This window comes from Vigna radiata, chromosome 5 (genome assembly GCF_000741045.1).
Source record: "Vigna radiata var. radiata cultivar VC1973A chromosome 5, Vradiata_ver6, whole genome shotgun sequence".
Lineage (NCBI taxonomy): Eukaryota > Viridiplantae > Streptophyta > Magnoliopsida > Fabales > Fabaceae > Vigna > Vigna radiata.
The window spans coordinates 30,192,986-30,207,856 of record NC_028355.1 but is presented as its reverse complement, the minus strand read 5'-3'; the positions used below and the strand labels follow the sequence as shown (position 1 = coordinate 30,207,856).

Genomic DNA, 14,871 nt, shown 5'->3' with positions numbered 1-14,871 from the left:
TGTTAAAGTGACGTTAAAAGCCCAAATTAAACGACGTTAAACAGCATTTTTGCACTAGTGACGTTTGGGATATGGTGGAAGAAGGGTACGTTGAACCTGATGCGGATGAAGATCGGTGGCACAAATAACAACATTGAAGAAAACACGTGCAAGAGATGGGTCAACATTGTATTTTCTCTACAATGCAGTAGATGAGTCGGGATTTGAAAAAATAGCGAATGATAAATTAGCAAAGGAAGCTTGGAAGATATTGGAGGTTGCGTTTAAAGGTGACAACCGTGTTAGACAAGTTCAAATACAAGCTCTTAGAGGAGAGTTTGAGCAGTTGAAAATGGAGCCCAAAGAGCATATAACCGAGTACATAACTCGGGTGGAGAAGGTGGCCAACCAACTCGGCAGGAATGGAGAACAAATGCCATCTAGCTGAGTTGTGGGAAAAATTTTGAGATCCCTTACAAAAGATTTCGAAAGTATCGTGTGCGCCATCAAAGAATCGAAGGACTTGTCTGTTCTCACAGTGGATGAACTTGTTGGGTCATTAGAAGCCCACGAACAAAGGAGAAGGAGTTGGGATGATTAGGTTGAACCCGACGATCAAGCACTACAAGTACAGTTTGACTGGAATAAATCTCGGATTACTCAGAGCCGAGTTCCTAGCGGAAGAGGGCGAGGAGGTCGAGGACAAGGAAAAAGCCGATGAGATCAGTCAAAAATAAAGTGTTTTAAGTGTGGCAAGTACGAACACTATGCAAACAATTGTAGGTCAACAAAGTGCTACAACTGTGACAGGTTTGGTCATATTGCAAAGTATTGCAAGACCGAGACAAAGAGGGAGACAAATCTCGTTACTGAAGATGCAGAAGAACTATTACTGGCAAAGAGCTCGGATACAGCGGACATGGAAAATTCAGTCTCAATAGTGGATGAAGTGATCTTGGTAAAAGGTGCAACAAACATGGAAAAGGAACTCAAACAAAAAGATGAAGAGATTCAACGGATAGGGAGGCTTCTGGATGAAGCTAATGAAATTATGAATAAACAGAGGGTTGAGCTTGAGAAGCTGAAGAAGACAACTCCTGAAAAGGAAGAGAAAGCATCTAGTGTTATTGAACCAGATAAAAATAGGGAAGAAGATGAAGAAGAGAGGAAGGCTGATAAGATTTCCACCAACTCGGTATGATACCTAGATACTGGGGCAAGGAATCATATGTGTGAGAACGAGAACTTTTTTTATGAAATCACCAAGGTGGAGGGCAAATTTGTGTCTTTTGGAGATGACTCCAAGGTGGCCGTGAAAGGGTGTGGAATAATTCGACATATTCAGAATAATGGATGAGTTGGAGAGATTAGGGATGTTTATTATGTTCTGGAGTTGAAGAGAAATATTTTAAGCATGGGTCAAATAATTGAAAAAGATAATTCAATTTTTATAAAAAAATCAAGTACTGTATTTAAAGGATAAGCATGGTCGTCTAACAACCCAGGTAAAAGCAAAGAAGAACCGGTTGTATGAACTAGAGCTGAACATCTTGGAGAGATGTTTGAAACAACATATGACTAGCAAGAGCTTGGATAACTTTAACTCAAATCTGATTGAAAGAAGCAAACCCGGTGTGTGATAATGCACATGGAAAGCAAGGAAGGAAGAATTTAAGTTTATGGGAGAGTTTGTTGGGATAAACTTAAATTTTAGGGTTTTATTAATAATTTTGTTTAAATCTTATTTTATTACTTTTGGGTCTAGTAATATTTGGTTTGATTTGATAGAGATAAAATAAGGATGATTAGTTATGATTTTCTGTTTATCTAGGTAGAATATTATTTTACGATAGAATAAATAGATTTTATTTTTTAAGTTTGTTGATATTTTATTTTTATTTCCATAATATTGTAAGTATCATGGCTATTTAAAGTCCTTCAATTATCAATGAATAACAAGACTCAATTTTAGAAAAATATATGAGTGTGTATAGTGAGATTTTCCCAACACTTCTATGTTAGTATCACCACCATCGCCACTTAACCTTAGTTTTAGGCCATTGATGTATTGCGCTCAACCCACACCTCTTAGTCCTATTTTGTGGTGGGCTACATACGAGACTTTCTAACGTTATTTCCAACCCACCGTAACATCCCTTCTTGGATTGTCACAAGAAAATTTTTCAAAATATATTCTTTCGTAAGAGAATAATTTTTTGTCATTACTGAATATAGTAAAATAAAAATCTTACAATGTTAAGTTCATTTCAAATTAGAATTGAAAGTCTTTTAAACGTAAAATACAAAACTACATTATTCCTTAATAAAATTACTTGTTTAAAATCCCTCGAAGTTTCCCATAGTATCTCTTCCCTCTAGTAAGTCTAGTCTCACTTGCAATAACATCTGCTCCCGTATAACAATACAAGTAATACAATCATCACACAAACATAAACACAAACAAATAGGGTGAGCTAACCAAAACATCATAGTATGAATAAATACAATCATACAACTCAAACATCAAAAACAAATTACCAATGCTATCAGTGTATTGTCAAGATCATCCCTATCTCACTCATAACTAACTTGAGATTATATCTGTACTAGTCAATCTAAACCCTCAGTCACCCCACCCACACTGTCTATACAAGCAACACAATTCATCAATCATCAATTATTTTCATAGATCAATCTTATCGCATTACCTCCACTCTGGTAATGTCTAATTTATATATTCTTCTCTCGTAACTTACACTAGTCATGATAATCTTGTACAATAGACTTTGAGGTTGTTTTTGTAATTTCCAATAAAATGTATTTATATTAATGTGTTTGACAACACTCATATGTTATAACTTGTAGGGATCATTGGCAATTGCTAGTTATTGTTCCCAATCATTCTCTTGTAGTTCTCTTATGTTCCTTTGCATAAGAAAGTTAACACATTGTCCATCAAAAATATATTAGAAGCGTAAGTTTTCCTTTCTATTTTGATTTCTTCCTATATTATTATTATGATTAATGAATGTCTACCTTTTGTATAGGTCTTTGGAAGCTCATTCAAGGTTGTGGGATGTTCCATCTATTTCTAGGAAGAAGATACAAATAATCACACCTAATGCAAGAGAAGTTTACATTTGTTTTGTGTTTTGTGATTGCTATTTTTATGAGGAATTGGCTCTGTTGTTGGTTTTATGAAATTTGGTTTAGCAAAATTGACAAAGCTACATGGTGCAAAAGTTAGCTAGAGTATAATATGATATTGGGTCCTTGATTTGAATGAGTATTGATTATTTGTATTTAATTTGTAGTGTCGACGTTAATTGGGCATCTATGAGTGTGGGTATTATGTAATAAAACACATGCATACCATTATTTCTACAAACATTATTGAATCATGGAATAAGCTACTAAAAAACTAACTAAATACTTGTCCAGCTATTCATTACAATATTGTTTTAACTCTATTTTTTTTTTTGGTAGTTTAATGATTCATCTCCCATGGAAGCTACAAACATTGAAGACATTAAAAGGAACTGCGCTTCTTTTATTTTAAGTGTTAGCAGAAACTTGTCTATAATTCAATAGTTACAATTAAATAGTTTATGTACATTAATGTAATTTGGATTTAATATATAGTTTCATGTATAAATGATGTATTAAATATTATTAGACAATTTAATGTTTGAAATTAATTCTATTTTGTTAGTTTCATTGAATTTGTTCATTTGAAACTATATTGATTATAAATTGATTAAATTAGATGATAATACATGAATATGATAATAATTTCATTGGATGTCAATTGTAATAATCAATTTTTTTAACAATATACCTAATAATAATTTGATTCTGAATTCGGCATATTATGATTGGTGAAGATATCTACGTCATAGTACATCACATATTATAAGGTACAAACAAATCTACATCATAATATCTCTAGGCATATTTTAACGGACAAATTTTCAGATTTCAGAAACTATGTTATAATATGTTCAAACTATTATGACGTAAATTTCTACTACATTATAAAATGCACAAACTTATTATAACTTTCAAAACTATGTCCCTAGTATCTATGTTAAAATATATCATTTTGTATGTGTTAACACCCAATTTCGTCCAGATTGACTAAATAATAATTTTTTTCTTTTCTTTTTTATCTTATTTTATTTTATGTCATTTTCTTTCATTTTTATTTTATTTTTATTTTAGGTCATGTTTTAATTTTACTATTTTTTATATTAGTTATTTCACTTTATTTTATTTAATCTTAAAAAAAAGAAAAAAAAAGGAAAATGAAAAAGAAAAAAAAGGAAAAAGAAGATAAAAGAGAAAAAAAAGAAAAAAAAAAAAAAAAAAGGGCCCAAGGTCAACCCCTTCGGTAGCGTAAAACAGTAGCATCAGTGCAGACCGAAAGGCAACAACGACAATTGACAAAAGCAATACTCAAAATGTATATTTACAATGACATTAACAAAAGACCTGGTTCCTCTTCCTAAAATTGTCTGTGAAGGACTACATGATACATCAAAGGGGGAGGGTTTTGAAGGAGCTTATGTCATCTGACACAGGAAAAACATGAAAAAAGAAAAAAAGACAAACAAGAAATCCTAAGAGATGCGGACTGATCATACAGAAATCAGATAAGGGAGCGTTCTTGGGAGGGGAAATTGGTCCTCAAAGACAGCTGGAAGAGTGATATGGAGGGGACTACTCCGCTAATCACTCTCTACTCAACAGATTCACCTCACCATCACAAGCAGAGAGCATTCACGACCATTATTGATTATTCACCTCCACTAAAAAAAACAGAATCCATTTTGATGACCACTCCTTACACTTACGAAGCAAAGAAAAATGGTTTTTCTCTAGACTAACACCAAGGCCACTGAAGAAAAGAAGTGGAGTTGAATCATAAGAAAAAGGATCACAAGGACTTGAGAGAAGATAGTGTAAACGTAGAAGGTAAGTTCTCTTTAACTTCATCCCTCACAAAGTTATGAATGTTAGAGGATTACAATGCTTCTGTTTTGATTTGGTATGCCTGACTTTGACTGCTCATATTGAACTTGCTATTATATTAAGTATGCATGATATGCTTTTGTACATGGTTTATTTTTCATTCATCCCAACAACCTGAACATGCTTCACCACCTTCAACAATCAGAGACCGGTGCTCTCTTTGTATAATCCAAACTTGCAAATCAATATCCTGTATTGTCGTCCAAGTTACGGTAACCCCCTGCAGATAAATCATCATCCCAACAAACTGAAATAGCTCTTTCGATTCCTCCACTCTCTGTCAATGCCGACAGCCTATGTCCACCCATCAACCACCAAAAACCCCACAAACAAGTCAGATCATGAAATTGGGTCTCCTTGCCTCTGTTCACCTTAAGCCACAGGAGTTGACCCCCTAAGCAATAGGCACACAGAGCAAAAAGCATAAGCACACTAAGACATCAAAACCCCAAGAGCCAAACTAGATATTGAAACTTAAGCCCCCACACCGCTGTTCATCTCCAATCACCAACGAAGGAACCGAATCCTTGAGCAAGAAATGCATAACCACTAGAAATAAAAAAACCCATCTTTAGTCTCTGCTTGTCTGGAATTGGGTTGACGCCAAGAAGAGGGAACTTACCATAGGGCCGTGAGAGTTCGGAGAGGGGAGTGGCGGCAACCTTTGTTGGTCGCAGTAAGAGCAAGGCTCACCTGGGGTTAAGAGAGGGAAAGTAGAGACTGAACTGTCGTACACAACGCGGCTTCCTCCGACGTGGACGGCGGCGGCGGAGACCGGCCTTGTTGAAGCGGCGAAGACGAGCCGTAAAGGAGCACGGTGATTCTCTCGCACGAGAAGGGGACGGAGAAAACCTGGTTGCCGGCGACGACTCCGCCGGCGATAAGCGTCACCGGAGCGGCCTTGGCTTGCGGCTTGTGATTGTCGGCTTCGTCAATGGCGGCAACATCCATGCAGTGGAGGCGAACTCTACTCTGGCATTCTCGTTCAGAGAGGAGGCCCTGGGACGATGGGGTGCAATGTTCAAATGAGAGGGAACGCTTGAGGACCCTTAATTTTCTGCTGAAGAGTCTTGGTCTTAAGTATTTAAGTATTTAAGTAACATGATATCGTTAAGAAAAACAAATTATAACATTTAGCGCTATTCTAACTTGCATTAGATGTTGTTTATTTTAGGTTTAATACCTATTTTGGTCCCTTCTTTGGGAGGGTTTGTTCAAAGTGATCCGTCCTTTTTTTAAAAGTTCACTTTAGTCCTACCTTTCGCAAAAACTGTTCAAGTTGGTCCTTTTTGGTAACGGCGTTAAGTTCACTAACAGCAGAGCTGCCACGTGTGTAATGTTTGATGATGTGGCATTGTAATTTGTTTTAAAAAATATATATAATGATGATGTGTAAATGAATATAATTAGGGTTGGGAATTAATTCTGACTATCCCTAATTACTCTCTCAACACACATTTGGGGTAATTAATTATGACTATCCCTAATTAATCTCAAATTGGGAATTTCCATTCTCAGAAATCAAATGCAGAAACCTTTCTTCTTCCTTGTGCCGCCACCCTCATGGCCACTACCGTCAGCCGCCGTAGAAACCATCACAAAAATCCAATCTAAAAATGAAAATCTCAACCCCTCCAATCGCAACACCAGAAAAATCAAGAATAAAAATCCCAAAAGAAAAATTTCCAATTTCAAAAACCCTAAAATCAAACCCTTAAGTTCCCAAATTTTGACCCAAATTTACGATTTCAATTGGGATTTGAAATCTTCCCTATGCGGAGGCGCTGCTCACAGATTGGAGAATGTCGCGTTTAGTGTTTCGTTCTCACAATGAGGATGTGAGGAAGGAGATGGTTTCACGTTTCTGGGTTTTGTTTGGTTTCTGGTTTTCTGTGTTTCAGGTTGAGACGCGAGGAGCTTCGCGTGATGAAGATGGTAATTCTGCAGATGCCATAGAGGAGGTTTTGTTGTGTTCGATGGCTTGAACAAGCAAAAGCAATGGCGGCACAGTGATGATGCGATGATGGACTGGGTGGCATTCTGCGTCATGGCGGAGTTTGCCTGAGTTTTAGGTGATAAACGAGAACGATGGTAGTGGTGCTGTGTTTGGGAGATTGAGAGAGTGGTGGTGGAGGCGTGTTAATCTGTTGGGAGGACGACTCTGCAGTGGAGATTTGCGTTTCTGGCAAGGAAGATGGAGGCCGAGGGAGATGGTTATTTCGGCGAGAGACTTTCGGAGGCGACAGCGCCGGGAGGCAAACCAGTCCCTCCTTTTTTTAATCCAACCCTAATTATATTCATTTACACGTCATCATTATATATTTTTTTTAAAACAAATTACAATGCCACATCATCAAACATTACACACCTATCAGCTCTGCCGTTAGTGAACTTAACGCCGTTACCAAAAAGGACCAACTTGAACAGTTTTTGCGAAAGGTAGGACTAAAGTGAACTTTTGAAAAAAGGAGGGACCACTTTGAACAAACCCTCTCAAAGGAGAAACCAAAATAGATATTAAACCTTTATTTTAGATGCTATGTTATAATTCCTTTAGCGATTATTTATTTTAGACTATCAAGCATTTATTATACATTATTTTAGTTAGATACTCTTACATCTTTTAGGATACTTAAGGTATTTGGTTTAAATGTTATATTAAATTTCAAGATTTGTTTATATTTTATTTTAAGATTTACATTTATATGAATATGGCATTTTGCGACTTAAATTGGATATTGAATTTGAACTTTCAATTAAATTTGGACGTAATTTTATTTGAATTTTGAAAACAGGTGATGTCCTAGATTTGCTGTCCTTGTTATATTCAAATCCAATGGGATTTGCAATTCAATTTATGATTGGATGAGAGTCTGGGTTAGAATTCCAATTCCTAAGCATATTGGTAGTTGTAACACGGAAAAATAGGATGGGAAAGTGTCTCAATAAATTCAATTGCATTTTTCAATAATTTGAGAAAGCAACAACACTTATATTTAATACTTGTATGTAGATGCTCCTTTTCAATTTTAATTTTTCAAATACTACAAATAATTTTAATTTTAATTTTCATTGTAAGTTTAACTTTGTTGTAAACTTTTAGGTTATCGAATTTAATTTATTCTGGTATTTACTAATGTATAAATAACTTTTTATTTTGGATACGCTTTTTTTTATATTAATCTTTATTCTTTTGTAGTTAACCAAATGCGATGAGCCTCACTAAGGCTCTAACCGAACAAACTATCTAGGATATCAGTATAATGCGTTAAACGCTATCAAAAAGATATATAATTAATTATTTGATATCTCATACTCGTCCAAGGCATAAGACATAAAAAAAATGTCAAACACTATAGAACTCCTAATAGAGTATCCAATCACCATAGCACTTGAATAAAATGATAAAGCGTCTAAACATTAGCCTTCCTAAACATAAATAAACGATGTATTAAAGCTTAGACAGTCTTATGATGCAAGTGTTTAATAGATCATATCGTAACACATCAAATGTTTTGCCTTCAAACAATACTTTTATCAAAGAATGTTGACATGTGCTAAAATGTTTTAAACACATAACATGGGAAATGACCATCAATGTTTTAAATATTTATTATTGTACGAAAAAATGCTTTTTTGCTTGCATGTTTTGCTCTCGTTTTCTTTGAAGGTAATGTCAACACTAAGTTTTATTCATAAGCTTTACACAAAGGACATACAGACGTTGAGATATAAGAAGACATTCCTAGAATCTTTCCTCAAATCCTTTAGATCTAGAAGACCGTACAAGCTACTCATGAAATAAAGTACTGATAAAGCACTTTAATCCTACAATGTGGACCTGAGTTTGACCAACTACCTAAAAAGGCTATGAAGTATATTTGGGAGTCAACTCTGTGTCCAACGTCATTTCTCAAGAGGGCTATATAAAAAAGATTCGTAAAGGAAAAGGTGTTGTTGAAGTAGTTGAAAGTTGAAAAGAGAAGAGAAAAGAAGATAGCCTATACAAGAAAGATAATTGAATATTTACTTTGTTGCTCTTCAAGCTCATATCCTCTAAAGCACTTCAATATAAGAGAAACAATTTTACAAATTCTCAAATTTTATTCTATTGTATATATATATATATATATATATATATATATCTCTTGTTGAGAGTTATCAAAATCTATACTTGTAATAAAAAAAATCAATGATTATGTTTGGATATTCAGATGAGCTAAATGTTTTAAACCGTTGTCTAGGGAAACCAAAAATGGTTGATAATACTGGTATATCAGGAGTGGTTAAACTCGAACTAGTTAGGATTGATTAGGAGAACCAGGAGTGGTTTATAATACTTGGGAACCAGCAGTGGTTGATAATACTTGGTGTATACCAAGAGTAGTTTGTACTCGTTTTAATCTTTGACAAAGATTAATGAAATCACTTAAGAGGTCTTAAGAGAGACTGGACGTAACTTAGGTTAAGTGGACCAATATAAAAATATTTTTGTTATTGTTTTGCTATTTAAAATGTTTTCCTAAAAGCTTGTTTAAAATCATTAGTGTTTAACAACTAGTGCAGTTTACCTAACACTCAATAATTATTAAAAATTGTTTTTGTAAAAAACTTTTGAAATACTATTCAAACTCGTGTTTGCTGTAAGAATTGCAGTAAAAAAAATATGTGAAAAATTATTTCACTCGTAAATTGGATAGAAATATGTGCTATTGTTCAAATATGTTTGGATCTGTTTTTAAATAATAATACTTTTGGTTTAATACTCCTTTTGGTCTCTCGAAAGAGGAGAAATGTTCAAATTCATCCTATCTTTTTTAAAAAGTTAAAAAGATCCTAACTTATGAAAAAACTCTTCAAATTAATCCTTTTTTTGTTACTGTGTTAAGTTTTTAACCGTATAACTGCCATCCCGAACAAAACAAAATGACGTGTCTATTTTATATTACTATTTGGCTATACGAGGTTAAAATTGTGAAAAAAATATAAATGATGTGACAGATATTAAAAAAAAAAGAGAGGTTAGGGTTTGGGTTCTCCAACTTGATCTGTCAATCATCAGAAGATGAGAAGCCGAAATCCCACAGTAAGTCGAAGACGTCGTCGTCCGAGGACAAAGAAGGTTCGTCAAGGAGGGCGCCACGAGGACGAAGACATTCGAAGTGATGTAGCTATGCTCAGGGAATGAATTTGTTGAGGGCCAAGAGTAATCAGAAAGGATGGAACTTGAATTTGGGGGAATTCGCTAGGATTTGAAAGGGAGGGTACATCATAAGGGCAGTGTTCTTGGAAAGGATCAAGAAGGTTTATCAGAGGAACCCTAATTTGGCTAGTTTGATAGTGGACCCGGAGTTTGCTAGGGAAATGGTGCAGAGGCAGGCTGCGTGGAGGCGAGTTGTGGGGTTGGCAGTTTTCGGCTGGGATTAATGTGTGCTTGCCTATTTTGATACCTATCGGAGGGCGTTAGGGTTTTCTACCAAAATTTTACTTTCTACACCAATTATCCACTCACAAATGATAGTATTCACTCGTTCTGGTACCTCATCGTGGGGACAATGACCTGTGTAAATGTCAAAGAAGAAAATGGGTTAATTTGAAACAAAGCCCAAGTACTTTGTTATATAAAAGTTCAGATATAAAAAACTCTAGCTTCCAGCTTCTAACTCCTCAATTATAACCTCATCACAGTGTTCTTTAAGCATAGCCACCTTGGAGTTGGAATCAGAAATCAGATCTTTCATTCCCTAACAATAAAGAAATAAATAACAATTTATGAGTATAAAAGTCATTCTCAAAACATATTAATCCATCCTTTCTCGCCCATAAAACTTGATATCCACGTTATAATACATGTATGATTAGGACCTTTTCCTTGACATCTTCAAGAAGAAAGTTTACAGGTATGGAAAGATTAAAGCTAAAGATGCTTTCCAACACCACAAGCACACCAGGATCATATGACTTTTAATATGTAAAGGAGGTGTCAGAAAGAATTGTGTATCAGGGATGTGAAACTTGCTGATACAATACAAATAATTTAGATTATAAAGGTAGAGGAAGTAATAATTTTTTAAATTGGTATAAAGGCGACATGCAATAATGAAGAGGTTTTAGAATGACAAAAAGAATAAAAAAGTGTAGAATAGATTTCATGGGCTTGTATTTGTCTCTTTGTTTATTTTTGTTAGTTCTAGTTGAATAAAAGCTTATAAACCCTTCTTTTCCTTTAAGCACAAGCAATGTGAGACTTTCCATGGTTTGGTCTTAAAAGAAAAGAAGAGGAAGAAATGTGTCTTAGCTTGTAGCGCAAGGAAGCATAGCTAGTTTTCATTTGTTGAACTCTACGAGTGCTAGGAAACTTATAAACCCTTTTGGAATGAGAGAATTAAGTAATGTGGGACTAAGAAACACCTAGGGACGTTGCTGGTCAGACCTTAGGCATTCAAGTCCCAAATCTCTTGAAACTCTTCACCAAACTCACTCCAAAAGCTATATAAGAAGCCTAGGGGGTCTCCTTTGTACACACACTTTGAATCAATTGAAATTTGAATTGATTTGCACTTTTGCAATCTTCTTTTGAGATAGTATTTTGTCTCCGAAGTCCCTATTTTGTGCAAACCTTATCTTGCTCAAGCAAGTGGTGGTCCTCCTTTGATGCTTATCTTGGAGCTTCCTTCAAGTGGCGCTTTCCTTTTCTCTAATCTTTTCCATTTTTAATTTCTCTCCATTTCTTAAATGTCATTTAGTCTATTAATTCTAGGCATGCACTTCCCCATCAAAATGCCACCTTATTTACTAAAGTATTTTGTGCAAAATTAGTTTCGCATGGAATTGATTTAGAATTTGATCAAATTCGATTAATTTTAAACCTAAAAACCATTGGAAGATCATATAAATGCTTCTTAAGGTAAATGCTTATAAACTCACTTTACAAATCAAACAAAGTAATAACACAAAGAATGGGAGACAAATATATACTGATAGAACAAAGTTGTACACAACTACAGACCGCTGAAAACTGCAAAGAGATTACGACTGGGCAAAAAATTCTGAATTGTATTGTATTACAGTTAATTGTACTATATTATAGTAGTTAACTATACTGTCTTTGTGGTCAGGTTAGTTTAATTGTTAGGTTGAGAGGATGGTTCTACCTTTTCTTTTATATCTTCATTTTTTATACATTATTAAAATTACAGTATCTTTTTCTTAATATTCCTTCAGTTTTAAATTTGTAAATAATTTCAAAAAAATTGTGTAAATGATTGACACTTATAGAAATAAAATGATCATATAAAAATAAATTTTTGTATTTGTAAAGAAAAAAAACAATAATAAATTATAATGTCATATTAGGGTAAAAGAATTTTGAGTGTTAAAATGTAAATCGGACTATCCCGCAGATCAAACTTTTTTTGGCATGTGATAAAACTGTCAATATCTTATAAATTAGATAACTTTAACAGGTTCACAAAATTAAATAGAAACTTTAAAGAGTTTAATGATATATTGATAATCCAATTTTTTTTTATCATATTCATATTTATAATTAGACTTGCATGAAAAATTATTTTAGCACATTCAAATATAAGATTGATTATTTTCTACTCATACAAAAATTTTGAACGTCCATGTAGAAATCTGAAAAAAAAACTAATATATACAAATGTAAAACTAATATACAAAAATCTAAGAATTGTTTTTTTTATTTATATTGTAGTTTAGTACAATTAGTACAATACAGTTCAGTTTGATAAAACAAAAAACAGTTTAGTTCAGTTTAATAAAACAAAAAATAGTTTAGTTTATCTGAACTATTTTACAGTTCAGTTTAAACAAATTAGTTTTTAGTTCCGTACAATTTTTAGTATTACAGTACAGTTTCATTTGCCCACCCCTAAACGAGACATAAGTAATACTAAGATTAGATAATGTAGGCACGTTTCTAAGAGGAAACATCATGTGTTGTACAAAAACAATCGGAGCTAATTTCCCAGAACATTTTGTGGCTCGAAGTTCTCCTTGTTAGAGATCTTGAAAACGAAATCCTTGTCAGTTGTCTTGGCAGGAGAAAACTCGAAGTTTCCATCGGTTCTCTTTTTTGTGGGAAGTGGAGTTCTAATGTGCTGGGACAGCTCTCTTTGGTTGCCACAAAGAGTGAACCCAACCACAAAGAATGGTTTGAGGGGAGGTGGGATAGTTCCTCCGACGACCTTCGAATGGACCTACCATCCTTGTCCTCGGACGAAGACGTCTTCGACTTCCTGTGGAGTTTCGACAGTGTCGGGGGCTTCTCCTCTTCCGATGATTGACGGACCAAGTTGGAGAACCCAAACCCTAACCCCTCTTTTTTTAATCTTTCCCATATCATCTATATCTTTTTTTCACAATTTTAAACTCACACTCACAGAGTTAGGCAACAACATAAAATAGACACGTCATTTTGTTTTGTCTAAGATGGCAGCTGCACCGTTAAAAAGTTAAAAAAATTAATGACGTAACTAAAAAGTTTAAGGTTAAATATGTCTTTTGGTCCTCATATTTGTACCCAATTCTCAACTGGGTCCTCATATTTTTTTTTTGTCCCAATTGAGTCCAAATACTTGTTAAATTGAAGCAATTTCCGTTAATTTTGAACTAACGTCGTTTGCAAATGCTGAGTTGTGATTTATTTAAGTTGATGTGTATTAAATTTAATTCCACATAAATTTCTCTTTTTCTGGAGTCTTCACCAGTCAGTCTTTTCATTTCTCAAAAATCTCCCCCGTGATCTTCCTTTCCTCCACCACCAGAGTCCTCCTAGGCTTCCCAAAGAAGGCCAACAGCACCACCACTGTGATCCACGTCACCAGCACAGCCGGAACCATAACCATTAGAGCCGCCACCATGGAGAGGAAGTGAACTTATTATGGGAATGCTTTTATTCCATAGACAGAGTTATTGAAACTGGAATAAGGCTTGTAAACCAACCCTAGTGATTTGGTATTATATATACATGACATTAGCATTGGTGACAATCAGACTTAGTTTTTCTTTTCTTGATTAAACCCTTTGGTTTTATGGGAACTTCTCTTCTTCGCTCCCACGATTGTCTTCAAGGCGGCGATGCTTTGTCCCTTAATTCATCTTCCATTAGATCACAAAGAAACCCTAATCCCAACCCCATATCGTACGAGACTCGCCGCCGGAGGCTCTACGTCGGTGATCGCTCCAGCATGGTGGCGAAGGCCCACGACCCAAACCTCGTCATGGGCCAAGTCAAGATCCTCAAGAGAGGCGAGAAGCTGAGCCCCGTCAACACCCATTCCAGCGATGATCGTTTTGATTTGGCTTTGGGATCCACAAACCGGTTGGGTCCAGATCCGAGTTCTGTTCCGGTTCCGGGGTTCCTCAGTCTGAGGCGGTGATGATGAATTGGTTGATGGTATTGTTAGATTTGGGCGTGGATTGTGCGCACTTGAGACCTCACTTGAACAGTGGTTGTTGGGAACTTTCTTGATGGTTTGATCCGATTGCATGGTCTGGACTAGCGAATGATTTGTTTTTCCAAGATTAAAAATTTTGATCCCGAGAATGCTTCAAAAATCATGGGTTGTCTTCTGATGAACCTTGAAGAGTCTAAAAAGGAACCCTTCTTCCTCTGTTTTCTGATTTCAACTGTTTTCACATCTGGGGAAAGTTGATTTTCCTTTTTTATTCTCTTTGGTCTGGCTTGGTTCTCACATGGAGGCAGAGGCTAGGTTCGGTGGCTCAAGCGCGACGCCTCTTCTTGGTTGTGGGTGCTACTGCTTGATTTGCGTTTGGGGTGCGTTTCGTGGTTTTTTGCCTGATGATTGGTGGCGGAAATTTGGGGGTTAAGGT

The 14,871-nt window shown here is 35.2% G+C and overlaps 1 protein-coding gene across 1 annotated transcript; it reads left to right on the top strand.

The window, feature by feature from the left end:
• The first annotated feature begins 14,069 nt into the window (after window positions 1–14,069).
• LOC106761833 lies at window positions 14,070–14,658 on the top strand. Its single transcript, XM_014645400.2, has one exon. It carries the CDS (start codon window positions 14,070–14,072, stop codon window positions 14,415–14,417), a length of 348 nt encoding a protein of 115 aa, XP_014500886.1. The 3' UTR covers window positions 14,418–14,658.
• Window positions 14,659–14,871: the final 213 nt, after the last annotated feature.

Excerpts from the sequence above, each read along its gene's own strand:
- LOC106761833 (XM_014645400.2), top strand. The coding sequence starts at position 14,070 with ATGGGAACTTCTCTTCTTCGCTCCCACGATTGTCTTCAAGGCGGCGAT.